Here is a 15,157-nt window from a genome sequence, read left to right on the forward strand (position 1 = left end):
AAACCGCAAGCGGGGGAGGATTAATCTCATGGAACCAATGCTGGGGTCTAGGTTATCTCTCCCCTTTGAAAGCTAATGGCGGGGGAGGACTAAGCCCTATGATGAAAACCAATGCCCAGGTCGGGAGACCTTTTATTTCATGTAATGCTCTTATGCCGGGAGGCTTTAGCATTTGAGTATTATGACCAGAGGTAAATAGTTAGGGACAGCCATATGGGTTTTACCTTGATGTGGTATGGTGGCTTATCAATCTTATGATCATAATTTTGTAACTAAAAAACCCCTGTCTTTGTAAATACATTCATCTGCATAGATTACTGATATGACAGGGGACCAGGGAATGTGCATTGATCAATTTCTCTTCTTGTTCTCTATGTTTGTAGTTAATTTGGCCAGATCAGTAGCACTTCCATTGTATTTAAGTACATTTTTATTTAGCCATGGAGTGCTCCCACTACCTTTCCTTTTTGCATTTTGTATTTCAATGGCATCCATCAGTAGGCTTTTAATGCGATTTCAGTGGCAACATTGAAACCAATGCTGTAGTTTTATGAATGCCATAATTGTCCCTATCTATTTATAGGTTTAATAGATTTTGATTTAATTAGACCAATGAAGCTTATTCTTTATGCAAGTTAATTAGGTTAGCTTTCTCTAAAGCACCACATTTACAATGCTTATTGTTCAGTACTTAAATCATTAATTTTACTGGCTCTTTATAAGATTAATATGAAATTAATCATCCCAAAATATCAATTTTTAATACAACTTATTTTGGATTGTGTTCCCTAATCACCAAATATATTTTACTTTCAGTTTTGTTCTATTATGAATGTCAAAACGTTATTAAGTCTTTATAGGCTCTTTTATAGATTGCAATTTAATTAGCTCATTAAATCAACTGTTTTTCTATGATTAATTTTGTTAGTGTTCCCTGAAGAACCAGATTTTATATCATTAATATTTTTAGCACATAATTGTGGATAAAAGGGCTGTGTTTTTTGGATAATCTTTTAGAAATCTACGCCTGTTGATTCAATCACCCCTTTGTAAGTTTATTATATTGTGGAAAATATAAATGACACCCAAGGAACAGGTGCAATCCACACACAGGGCTTGATTCAGATCGATAAGAAAACCTGATCTCATTATAAATCAATAGAAGTCTACAGGGAAATCTGGAATTGAATTAGCAAATAAGCTTTTCTCAACTAATAAAATCTGGTCCTTATTCTACAGAACAGCCTGGGAGTGGAATCTGAACATATAGGAACTGAAAAGCGTTTTGTAATGCAGTGTGTGTGCTGTGGAAAACAACTGAGAGTAAAGTTCCTAGAATTCCTAGAATTTAGCATTTGTCAGAATTACATCTGCACAAGGTGAAATTCCTTTGCGCATTTTGATGCAGTTTGCTGTGGGCATGGGCACCCGGGAGTTACCGTCACTTCCAAGGTGGTGGTAGCTCCAGGCTTTTTCCAGCATCAATAGACAAACTTGCGAGTGATTCGCAACAAGAGGTGATACGAACCAGTACCGTGTGCAACTATACAGAAGTGTAAGTGGATGCAAATATACGCTAGTTGGTAATCAAACTAAGTCCATTTTTCCACTCCTGCAACTGTGCATGTGGTCATATATGACCCCTTAGATATAATTCACTACAGCCAAGTCTCCATTTCTCTTTAAAAACACTGGGGGCAGGCCTCAAAGTTAAAAGGCCAACCAATTACAATGGATATAAATCACTTTAAGGTTTAAACCCCCATAAATATAAAGAAGAAAAGTGCAATGTAGATATTTCCCTTTAAGTGCCCAAATCAATATTTTAAGAATGATGATTCTCTCCAAACTGATACATGTTATTCATGAACTCCCAGTCTGGCACACAAATAACATTCATAGTAAACTATTCTTGACAAGATCAATGAACAGCATCAAACACACAGCTCTTCAGTCACCAATATCCTATGTGGGGCTACTGGCCTGATCTATCACTCACAACAAGAGATGGTATGGATGAACCAGCACTAATGGCCTGATCTATCACTCATAACTTGTAAGTATCTGGTCATTGCAAAGTCCCTTTGAAACCAAACCCCCAATATAGAAGATTACACCTGCAGTTAATTCGATGATTGAAAATAAAAAATATATTCATTTTCAATAAAAATATATGTAGCCCCCAGCTTAATTTTGAAATTTTAATTTATATTGCACGTAAGCAGAAAAATTATCAGACTAGAATACTAACCTCAAGGTTTTCCTGTATCCACTGATTTCCAAAACGACTATGTACAAAACCGTAACAAAAAGTAATAGAATCATTTTTGGAAAGGAAGAAATACGTAAAAATATTGCCAAACTTAATGTCCCAACAACACAGGTTAAAAAAGTATAGTGAGCTGTGTCACATGGGCGTTCATTCATTGTTTTATTTTCTTTTGGAGTGATGATCATAATGGAACTGCTGTTGTTTAATCTCCATATCCAAGGCATGCAGCCAACCTGGAAAAGTAAAACAGAAACAATAATACATAGTAAGACTTTTTTTAATTGCGTTATCATATATTTATTTTTTAAAAAAAATAAAAGCACTGCAATATTGAAATCACGCTCATGTTTATTGAACAGTTACTAAATATTCTTTGTTTATGGCACATGCCAGATATGCTAATAAAGCAATGTTAAATCAATAACTTGCTCAAGTTTGGAAACCACCTGATTTCAGAAATTTTGTAAAATTCAAAGTTGGTCCAATTTATCAAGGGGCCAGTGTGTTTTAAAACACTTGCCATAAATCAACATCTCCAGATCAGTCTGCAATACTGATGCTGATGATACTGACACAAAATGAAAAAAGTAGAAGCATAATTAAGTAAACACTTCTTAATCATACTGTGCATGAAGGAATGTACCATGTAATCCATTTCTCAAAAGAGCAAACAGATTTTTCTGTTTGCTCTTTCCATTTCTCAAAAGAGCAAACAGATTTTTTTTATATTTAATTTTGAAATCTGACATGGGGCTAGACATTTTGTCAATTTCCCAGCTGTCCCAAGTCATGTGACTTGTGCTCTGATAAACTTCAATCACTCCTTACTGCTGTACTGCAAGTTGGAGTGATATCACCCCCTCCCTTTTCCCCCCCAGCAGCCAAACAAAAGAACAATGGGAAGGTAACCAGATAACATCTCCCCAACACAAGCTGACAGCTGCCTGGTAGATCTAAGAACAACACTCAATAGTAAAAACCCGTGTCCTACTGAGACACATTCAGTTACATTGAGGAGGAAAAACAGCAGCCTGCCAGAAAGCATTTCTCTCCTAAAGTGCAGGCACAAGTCACATGACCAGGGGCAGCTGGGAAATTGACAAAATGTCTAGCCCCATGTCAGATTTCAAAATTGAATATAAAAAAATCTGTTTGCTCTTTTGAGAAATTGATTTCAGTGCTGAATTCTGCTGGAGTAGCACTATTAACTGATGTGTTTTGAAAAAAAACATGTTTTCGGATGACAGTATCCCTTTAAGTAGGTTATAAAGCTATTTTTCATAAAACAATTGTTATATCAAGTGGTTCTCAACTGTGTCACTATTCTGAAGCACACATTTACATTTCAAATGCAACGGCAATGTATTTACTCACCACACATCCTTGGGCAACAGAGTAAATTAAGATTACTATGAATATACACAAAATGGTTCGAATCCGAATTGTGAGGCACCCTGGAAAACACTGAAAAAAACAGTATATAATTTAAAGTAAAAGTACATCATATATATAGTACATATAGCTGTGTTCTTCATGCATTAGAAAAAGTTCATATATTTGTTGTCAATGTTGAGGAATTATCTGTAATTACAAGGCTAAAGCAGTTATAAAGGAAGCCCTGTGTGAGTTTACTAATCAACAGGGGCGGGCCAAGGTATTTTGGCACCCTAGGCAAGGGCTTCAATCAGTGCCCCCCCACCTGGTCCTGCATTACCATTTCTCACCTTACCATTCATATTGCCCCATGTACCTGTACCAACATCTATCATATTACCCCCATTTGTACCTGTGCCAATGGCAGTCAATCCCCAAAAAATCCATCATATTGCCCCTAATTTGTACCTGTGCCAATGGCAGTCAATCTCCAAAAAATCCATATTTGTACCTGTGCCAGCAGGAGCCAAAAATCCATCATATTGCCCCAAACATCTGTGCACCTGTGCCAGCAGCCACCATATTGCCCCATGTACCTGAGCCAGCAACAGCCAAACCCTCATATTGGCCCAAATCTATACCTGTGCCAGCAGCAGCTAGTGTTGCCACCCAGCCGGTATAAGCCGGTAAAACACCAGCCGGTATTACAAATTTACCGGCAATGTAGCTGCCGGTAAATTGTAATACACCTAAAAAAAGCCTGTGGCCTGCCCCCAGCCTGCTCAAAACTAACCATTTTCCTGGGCTTCTTGCCAAACGCATGGATTGGCTCCACCCCCTTTGATGTCACAACCCGCCCAGCCAATAGCGCATCATGGCCCCACCACTTTAGCGGCACAACCCACCCTTTTAACCCCACCCCCTCTACCTGCCGGTGAAGATTTTTTTAAAAGGTGACAACCCTGGCAGCAGCCAAAAAACACAATATTGCCCCTAAATATGTACTTGTGCCAGCAGGAGCCAAAAATCCATCATATTGCCCACCGAATCTGTGGTGAAAGATTTGGCCAAATACCGAACCGAATCCTAATTTGCAAACGCAAATTAGGGGCAGGAAAGGAAAAAATGGAAAAAATTCTTCTTTTGTGATGAAAAGTCACGTGATTTCCCTACCCGCCTCTAATTTACATATGCAAATTCGGATTCTGTTCAGCCAGGCGCAAGGATTTGGCCGTATCCGAATCCTGCTGAAAAAGGCTGAATCCCGAACCGAATCCTGGATTTGGTGCATCCCTACAAATATTTACCTGTGCCAGCAGCTGCCAAGAGGGAGGTGGAGAGTGATTCTACCTGCAGTATGAATCACAGGCAAGAGGGAGTTGGAACAGGTGGTTTAAAACATTGAAAAACTATTAAAGGCCAAGCAAACCAGGGTTTGAAAAAAAAGAAAAAAATTCCCCTTAAAAGTGCCCCCCACCATGATTGCACCCTAGGCGACCGCCTACTCTGCCTGCCCCTAGGTCTGGCCCTGCTAATCAATCTCAGCAATCTTAGTTATTTCACCCCAGGCTTTTGAAACAAAGGAAAAGTTCGGCAGTTTTTATCCTTTCTGGTAAAATAACAAAGATTGACGAGGTCTCGTTTCATTTTTAGTAAACTCATACGGGGTTTCCTAAATGACTGATCGAGCAGTCCATCCCCCATATGTAATAAGGCAATAATGGGGGAATGTAATAAAAGTCGGTAACGGAAAAAATATTCTCAATGCGAAAAGTTGTGCCTCTGTGCTTACAACTTTGCCTTTGTGCGAATTTAATATAGCTTTTGTGGACCTGGAAACTGTTTAGCGACAACTTCCTTCAGGGGAAGAAGGTTTGCGAATTTTATAGTTTGCGCAGTGAATGTAATAAAACTTCTTACTGAAAAAGTTGTTATGTTTACTTCAAAAGATTAAAACACCTTTAAGCACTTCTTAAAAGAGGGCAATGCGCAATTAAAATTTGTAATGCAATAACAGTTTAAAGAAGAGTATTACATAGCGAAATGCAAATTATTATTCTTATTTGTGCAAATTGTTTTGCTCTTTGTGACTTTTATTACATTTTTCCATATGTTTGCCCTGGATCAGTCACCCATAACAACCAATAAAATGTTTTTAAACAGTTGACCAGTAAATTCTACCTGCTGATTGCGGGTTGCTATGGGTTACTGTCCTGGACAAGTGCCTTTTATTACATCCCCCCAAGTGCCTAAAACTTTTTTTACATTGGAATTTTGCAGGTATCATTTGCTTTTCCAAGTACAGGTATGGGATCCCTTATTTGGAAACCTGTTATCCATAAAACTCTGATTATGGGAAGGTCATCACCCATGAACTTCCTTTTAAGCAAATATTTCAGATTTTTTTAAAAAAGAATTTCCTTATCATCTTCAATAATAAATCAATATTTTGTAATTGTATCCCAAAAAAGGTATCATTAATTCATATATGTCACAAAACATCCTACTGGGTTTATTTCATGTCTACATTTTATGCTTAAATGATTTAGGAAAAATCCAGGTCCTGAGCATTCTGCATAACAGGTTCTATACCTGTATATCTACAGTATGCAGAATAAACACTGATTTACATCTGGATGCATCTGAATTGTAATTCACTGTAAAGTACTAAATACAGTAAGGGGCTGATTCACTAAGGGTCGAATATCGAGGATAATTCCTTTGATCGAACGATGAAATCCTTCGAATCTAACGATTCGAAGGATTTAAATCCAACGATCGAAGGAATATCCTTCGATCAAAAAAAGTTAGCCAAGCCTATGGGGACCTTCCCCATAGGCTAACATTGACTTCGGTAGCTTTCAGATGGCGAACTAGGGGGTCGAAGTTTTTTTTAAAGAGACAGTTCTTCGACTACCGAATGGTCGAATAGTCGAACGATTTTTAGTTCGAATCCTTCGATTCGAAGTCGTAGTCGAAGGTCGAAGTAGCCCATTCGATGGTCGAAGTAGCCCAAAAAAACCTTCGAAATTCAAAGTTTTTTACCTTCGAATCCTTCACTCGAAGTTAGTGAATCGGCCCCTAAGAGTACCCACTAGAAAAATTGTTTTTGACAATCACAATGCTAGGCCAATTTCATATATTTCCAGTGTAACATTAAGCTTATTACTTTACACTTTCCATGTGTATCTGTGTCTGTCCTTACCCTATTTTACTATATTTCTAGAAAAGTCAAAAGAAAACTGCAGTCCTCGATATTGAGAATGTTTTAAATATATGGATTTGACTATATGAATTTATAAGAGAAGGCCATGTGAAGGTTACATTTACCTGCACCCTTGTGACATGTAGATACATGATACAAGCCACTAGGAAACATAAGCAGACCACCAGGAGAATGAGGACGATAGTGCTTCTGGAAATAAAAAGTAAACTAGATTATAGTGATATTTCTATTTTCAGAAAGGTTCATTATGACAATCTATTATCAACCTGAGTATGGCTTCTGAGAATTAAACTTCATTTGCACCTGGAAAGTACCACTAAGGGATGGGTTTTGACCAATTACTTTTATTTAATAACTAAACTATTTTTTTTTTTTTTGTAACTTAAAATTTTTATTCGTTTTCACAATAAAGTACAAATACAGTATCCGTAGCTTCATATTATTTGTCTTTGTTTAACAGACTTATCCATTATTTAAACATTACAGTTGAAGACTCTCATCGCAGTATTTTGACATTTGCATGAGGGGAGATAGGAAAGAACCTTAAAGAAAAAGAAGGAAGAAAGAAGAAAAAGAAAAGGATGAAGAGAATAAAATAAAATAAAACACAATAGAATAAAATAAAAATAAATAAAATAAAATAAAATAAAATAAAATAAAATATGGAGACCATTAATGAGATGACAGTTCCCCACTAAAATGCCCAAATATAGAGATTTTAATTTGCAATGGTCATTGCTGTTTTATAGTAATCCCAGTTCCCCCAAACATTATTATGCCGTTGCAGTGTATCATTTATTCTCGCCGTCATTTCCTCAAACATCCTATTTTTGTCGAGTCTGGAGATTACCTCTCGAATCGTAGGGATTGTTGACGATTTCCATTTTGAGGTGATTGCCAATCGAGCCACAGTAGCTACTTGGTTAATCCATTTTTGGGCAGCGTTTGTCAGTCCTGGGACTGGGAGGGCTAGTAATAAGTTGGGCATTTCAACAGTAATAGGAGTCCTCATGACCGAGGTTATCAACTTAGCAATTTCCAACCAAAAATCATTTAATTTCGGGCAAGTCCACATAATATGGTGAAGCGTGCCTGTAAGTTGACAACCTCTCCAGCACAGAGGACTGCTTAGTGGATATATCTTGGAGAGTCTATTTGGCGTAAGGTACCACTTCATCATGGTTTTGTACACACTCTCCTTTTGTTGTGTACAAACCACAATTTTGCGTGCATTTTCCCAAATTTCCTCCCATTGATTCAGAGTTAGACCTTTGTCCCACTCCGATTCCCAATATCGCATATAGGAGTGTTTGGGAAAGGGGTCCCCAGGTAATGTATTCATTAATCTATATAACTGAGAAATAAGGCCCTTGCAAGGGAAGGTACCCCCTAAAACCGTCTCGAACGGCGTCAACTGAAGTTGAGTCGTCGGCCCAAGTAATGTCGTAATATAATGTTTAATCTGCAGATATTCCAGTTTCTTATCAGATTCCCAGTTACACCTTGCATAAAGTTCCTCGTATGTATAAAATTTTTTCCCCAAAGGATTAATAAAATCTTTAATTCGGATTAGAGCGTACGTGGTCCAGTCCCTATGGAAGGTTCTACTTTGGCCCGGTTTAAATTCTGGATTCGCGGAAAGAATGGTCAAAACTGAGGGAAATGTACAGACCCGGTACTGTGTGAGACATCGTTTCCATATAAATTGGGTGAATTTTATAGGCCTTGGAGCTAAAGCCGGTATTAGAATCTTAGGCTTAGCGCTCAAAATGAGGTTACTGATATGGAAGGGGGAGAACCAGGCTGATTCCAATTTGGCCCACTGTGTGGGTGGTGTAGGTTGCAACCAAGCCAATGTTTGGCGCAACTGTGACGCTTCATAATATTTTCGAATGTTTGGAACAGCAAGGCCCCCCTGATGCCTTCCCGCCAGTAGTACCGAACGGGGTATTCTCGCCTTTGTGGATCCCCAAATATAATGAAATATCGTTTTTTGAATCTGATCCAGGGTGGAGGAGGGGATTTGGACATTAATCGTTTCGAATAGATACAATAATTTTAGAAGAATAGACATTTTCACTGCAGCTATACGACCGAGCCACGAGACGTTATATTGTTTCCAATCTGACAGATCCGATGTAATCTGTTTCACTACAGGCGTGAAATTCGTTCGGAAAAGTTGATGATAATGTGGAGTCAATTTAATTCCGAGATAGGAAATATAAGAAGCTTGCCATTTATAATGAAAATCAGCCTGGAGAGCTATCCTAGAAGATCCCTCTAAATGAAAGGAGAGGGCTTCCGACTTAGACCAATTGGTGCCCTGTGATTGAATTAAGTCAATAAGATCTATTGCCCTACGGGTGTTGTCCCCTGCTTGCCATCCTGTTACGAAGCCCACCTGATCTGGGTGGATCAATCTGGGTAGCAGCGGCGTTAGTCGTTGTGCCAACAGTTTAGTAAATATTTTTAAGTCACTTTTGAGCAATGCTATGGGCCTATAATTTCCACACAAAGAGGGGTCCTTGCCTTCCTTTGGGAGAACAGTTATATAGGAAGATAGCATAGAATCAGGGATGGTTTCCTTCCCCTGAAGAAAGATATTAAATAATTCCGTCAGGATTGGGGAAAGGATTGCTTGGAACGTCTTATAATATGGGTTGGAAAACCCGTCTGGACCTGGAGATTTATGGAGCTGGAGAGCTCTTAAAACACTAAGTACCTCTTCATTAGTAACCTCCCTATTAAGTATTTCTAGTTCAGCTTCCGAGAGGGTAGGTAAGCCGCAGTGTTCTAGAAATTGGGCTATTTGCGTCGGTTTAGATTCATTAGTACAGGAATCCACCGGGAACAAGTTGTACAAAGTAGAGTAGTAAGAGTGGAAGGCTTGTGAAATCTGGGCGGGGTTGTGTAAGGTTTCTCCAGTATTAGATTGAATAGTTAGAATTTGAGAGTGTCTGGAGCGTTTCCTCAACTGATTTGCTAGTATTGTGTGAGCCTTATTCCCCATTTGGTAATATTTCCTTTTCGACCAAATCAAAGTCTTTTCTGCATCTAGTATAGCCATTTGTTTGAGTGAGGAGCGCAGGTCCTGGATTTCCATAGCCGTTTTAGGTTTCGGATCTTGCTGGTATACCAATTCTAGTTTGCGTAATTTGTTCTCTAAATTGTATAAATCTTGCTTTCTATTGCGCCTTTTAGTAGAGGATAGAGAAATAAGGTGACCCCGTAATACAGCTTTATGAGCTTCCCATGTTAAAGCAATAGACTCTATCGAACCTCTATTGTCTGCAAAATATTCTTTAAGGTGACGTGCTATGGTTTCCCTGATGTTTACATCATTGAGAATGGTTTCATTTATTCTCCAATGAGACTGTTTTTGGAGCTTAGGTGGGATGGCAACGGTCAAGGTGACAGGAGCATGATCTGACCACGAGATAGCTTGTATGGAAGTGGTAATAGGAAATTTAAGGCAAGTCTGAGAGACAAAAAAATAGTCTAATCTCATAGAGGCGTTATGAGGAGACGAGTAGAAAGTATATCTCCTGTCCCTAGGGTTACCTATACGCCATGCATCAAATAGAGCACGAGACCTGATTAAGGCCCGAAATTGTTTAGCCTTTTGAGGGACTTGTGACGTTGCAGAAGGGCTGGGGTGCCTATCCAGGTGTTCTGAGAACACTAAATTGAAGTCCCCACCCACTATCAGTACAGGAGAAAGACATTTGTCAGCTAAAGATAGAATCTTACGGACCATTCGGATCTGTTTAACATTTGAAATATATACATTCAAAAGAGTTATCGGGGTATCCACGAACGAGCCTTGCAGCAAAATAAAGTGCCCATTTGGGTCAGATATTTGTTTTGTAATCACTAGGGGGCAGTCCTTATGTATCAAAATCATAACCCCAGCTTTTTTGTGTGGGCCTGAGGCTTGGTAGGTCCTAGTATAAATAGGAGAATTGAGTCTATTGTTGTCCAAGGCTTTAAAATGTTTCCTGTAGGAAAGCTACCTCTGCCTGGAATCGTCTAATCTCTTTCAAAGTCAAGGTTCTCTTCCTAGGACTATTAAGTCCCTTCACATTCAAAGAGACAAGACGTATCATCTTAAATTATCATTAAGGAGTGCTGTCCTGAAAGGCTCGTGAAGTGGATCAGGTGTACCCTTCATAAGAGAACCATACAACAGTTCAAGCATAATAATAAACAATATGTACGAAAAAATAATCCCACATAAACTGTGCCAACCACTCAAAGATACATTCCGCAGATGTGAATTGGTTGAGTCCATGAACAAAAAAGAGTCCTTACGTAGGAGTCCAAGCAGCTTCCCAAGAGAAATTCTGACAAAAAATAACAGAAAGAAATGGGAATGATCATGCATAGTGAACTTAAGCGCAGTCGCGGAGTAGTCGGTCATCATCATATAGAGAGTGAAGGGTAGTGGTAGATTATAGGCCTCCAAAAAAATTAAATCAAAAAGAAAAACAACAATCAACAAAAACCAACAACAGACATGAACACACATTGGTGTTACCTGACCTTCGGTAACTTGAGACACTCTAGGTACACTCCTCACAAATACCAGTGTCGACGGGAATGTCTAGGCGAGAAGAGTCTGGTGGGAAGAAAGAAATACAATCCCTTCCGCAGGGCAGGCACAATAATTGGACTACTAAAAAGTAGAATACAAAAGGCAACTTGGAAAAAAAAATATAGGGTAAGGCGAGGGGAGTCCCTCATATTGCAAATTCCTTCAAGTAGGCGAGTCAGGACCGCGTGGAGATGAAGAAGATGGTCGAGATTTTCGTGGGCTTATTGAGTCCCATTCCGGCGTCATCCTTGGTGATTGAGCATGAGAGGTGTCTTTAGTTGGTACTGGATTCGGCACACCAAAATTCCTCAGAAACTTATCGCACATCCGAGGGTCGGATAGGGTGTGTTGTTGTCCCTTCACATTAACGAGGAGCTTAAAGGGGAATCCCCATCTGTAGGGCATTGATATTGCGTTACGGTTTTGAGTTCTCTCCTTTTTGCCAGAGTAATGGGAGATAAATCATTATAAATTTGTAAGACTGCCCCTTGGTATTCAATATGTGCTGAATTCCTTGTTTCTTTTAAGACTTTCTCTTTGCTTTCAAAATAATGGCAGCACACAACGATGTCCCTGGGGTTGACTTGGCCCGGCTTTTTGGGGCCTAGAGCTCTATGAGCCCTGTCGAATCTCCATGCTTCCGCAGGCAGATCTGGGCAAAGTTGAGAGAACAGTGCCCTCAGATACTGTCTGATATCTTTCGGCACAATACTTTCTGGGACTCCTCTAATTCTGAGATTTTGTCTACGATTTCTGTTTTCCAGATCCTCGCAATACGATTTGAGGTTAGTCAGCTCTTCTTGTATGGTAAGCTGGTCATCCTCCAAAGTATTATGCCTCAGAATTAAGTTGTCTGAAATAGTCTCCAGCTTGTCCACCCTTTGTCCCACAGAATGTAATTCTTTTCTGAATTCCTGCATTGCTGCTTTAACAGCCCCCGCCATTGTTGCAGACAAGGAGTTCTGGAGTGCTGAAAGCTGCTGTGCTAATATATCTGCAGTAACTGGGATAGATGCTTGAAGATCATTGCCCTTACAAAAAACCGGGTCAGGTTGGTCCTCCAGTGTCTGCCAGTCAGTAGGTGGGCTAGGGGACCGCCTAACTTCCCAGGTAGAGGCCCTGCTATCAGTCTGCAGACTGTGCTGAACGGGCCCTAGTGCTGGAGCGGAATGAGGAGAGGACCTATCAGTAACTGGAGGGCTACAGGGCTGTGACGAATCTGTGTGCGGGTCGAATCCCCCCTCTAGGGCAGTATATTTAGCCATGGCCGTCGACTCATACCTTGCCGGAGTCTGGGCATTCCTGCCAGACGGGGAGCTGGAACCGGAGTCGCGCTTCAGGCCTTGTTCCTGATCGGCGCCGCCATCTTGGGCTTTGCGCAGCTTAGCCTTAGCTGCCGATTTCTGTAGGAACGGGGTCAGAGAGCCCGACGGCTCATAGTTCTTCTTTTTCCCCATAATGTCACCGTGCCAGTCAGTATTTCCCCGCTTGTCTGAAGGCGGAAGAAAGCTAAAATGCGGAGATATCAGCCTGCCGCTGCGGAGCTCCGGGAAAATGCGTCCTCACCAGAACATGTCGCGCATGCGCCCTGAAAACTATTTTTTTTATAGTTTAGTTATTTAATAACTAAACTATAAAAAAATAAAAATAACAAAATATTTAGCATTTAATATTTTTGAATAACTGGTAATGGGCCATAACTATTGCTTTTGAATCTGAGCTGAATGCCAAAAGATAAATTGCAAACTAACTGAGCAGTTATGTCCCATTTGGCCTTAAAGTTGCTGACTAGCTCAGAGTTATAGAGCTGAAAAGCAGGAAGTAGTGTTCTGGTTATTATGTTACACATCCAGTCACTCCAGCCTTTATAGATTACATTTTTGGCTAACTAACTATATTAGAAACATTTTTTTATTTTGACCAGCCTATCTGTTTACTCAGTTTTTATTTTTACACTGAACTGTTCCTTTAAACTATGTCTTGAAAAAGGAGGGGGAGTGGCAGGGAGGATTGGGTAAGCATGATGGGGATCAAATTCACACACACTGCTTGCAGCAAAGGTGGTGGATAGAGGGGTGAACCGATAGTGCAGACAGTGCAATTGTACAATCTGCACTAAAAAGAGACAAAAGCTGGAATTTTAAGTTACCAGCGGGGGCTTTTTGCCACCTAAGGCGAGTTTCTGAACTCACCTTATTGGCACAGCACCCCTACTTATAATTTACAATAGGGGGTTTATATCAACTTTATGAAAACATTTTTAAATGTAAAATAAACGTCACTGGGGTCGTTTATCAACACTGGGCAAATTTGCCCATGGGCAATAACTCATGGCAACCAATCAAATTGCAGCATTCATTGTTCTTCTTGCAGCTGGCTTTAAAAAATAATCACTGATTGGTTGCCCATGGGCAAATTTGCCCAGTGTTGATAAATGAGCCCAACTATGTTCAAAAAACACTACTTCAGGAATCCGTAAAGTCATTCTGACATCTGCAAAAGGTCCAGCCATAAAGACATTCACAAGTTGCCTACATGCTTATGTCACTTCTATTATGTAAAATTAAATTGTGTGTCTAAACATATTTTCTTTCCGAGTTCTTCATAGATTTTGGAAAGTATTACAAGAAACTACCATAAACAGGATTTTAGGTTGCTGGAAAACATGCAAGTTAATGAAACTGATTAATAAATTACTAGAATGATTTACCATACATATGACACTGTTAAAGCAGTATTTGTTTACAATAGAAAAAGACATTTTAGAGAGCATATGAAAATGCACTACACATACAATGAGGATCAGTACAAAGATGAGTTAAATACTTAATAAAGAAAGCCCACTCGTGTGAGGGTGTATTAATTCAAGGGTAGGTGCAAGGGATAGACCACCAATGGGCACAAAATTACATGAAGGTATTCTTGTTTAGCCTACTTGGTGATAGGGTTAGTTGAAATTCAACAAACTACTTTGTAACATAACGCGTGAATCTCATTCTTTGTGAAATTCTACAGAGACAGAGTTTAATTTCTAGCAGTTTGCCCTACTCCATGTTCCTTCTGTTTTTGAGATAAATACAGGTGGTGAATAAACAACCCTGGCAGTTTACCAAACTGACCAGTCACAGAACAATCATGTATAAGAAAACACGGTTAAACTGTTATGACTAGTTTCTTGTGACATTTTGGGGTAAATAAGGGCTACTTACTGTGGAAATATCAGAAGGTAGACAAGGCCAAATAAGGTAGCTAAAATTAATGAAAGAACAACTGCACTGGTGAAGTATTCATCATGAAGCTGGTGGTACTGTAGGAGAAAAACAATGCATTCAATAAAAATGATAAATATTTGATCAATATTTAATCAACATGACTGCAAGATTCCCCTCTTTTGGGGGGTTATTAAAGGGATTATAAAGGAGGCAATCCGCACTGTCCAGGTCCCCCTATTCCCTGGGCCCCTCACGGCCAAGGGGTCTGCTTCCACTATAGTTACATCTCCTGAAGAAATCTTCCCCACAGCCGGGGAGACCGTGATATACACAGATAATTGATAACTTTGATACACTAGGTAATTGATACACAGATTGATAACTGTATGCTTGCACTGTAGTATTTCTCAAAAGTCGAAAACAAATTCTATGGGTTGATGCAATACACCAATTAAAATTAAACATGAAACCCAAATTCT

At 39.4% G+C, this 15,157-nt stretch overlaps 1 protein-coding gene across 2 annotated transcripts in view; it reads right to left on the bottom strand.

Annotated features, from left to right (window-relative positions):
* adcy1.L (adenylate cyclase 1 (brain) L homeolog) overlaps positions 1-15,157 on the bottom strand; it is a 108,012-nt gene that overhangs the window by 17,397 nt on the left and 75,458 nt on the right. For both annotated transcript variants that reach the window (XM_018267550.2, XM_041566109.1), the window contains 4 exons: positions 14,676-14,773; positions 6,977-7,061; positions 3,647-3,736; positions 2,252-2,505 (listed from right to left, as the gene is read on the bottom strand). In XM_018267550.2, coding sequence (XP_018123039.1) covers positions 2,252-2,505; positions 3,647-3,736; positions 6,977-7,061; positions 14,676-14,773 — 527 coding nt within the window. The remainder of the gene's footprint in view (positions 1-2,251; positions 2,506-3,646; positions 3,737-6,976; positions 7,062-14,675; positions 14,774-15,157) is intronic.

Source organism: Xenopus laevis, chromosome 6L (assembly GCF_017654675.1).
Source record: "Xenopus laevis strain J_2021 chromosome 6L, Xenopus_laevis_v10.1, whole genome shotgun sequence".
NCBI lineage: Eukaryota > Metazoa > Chordata > Amphibia > Anura > Pipidae > Xenopus > Xenopus laevis.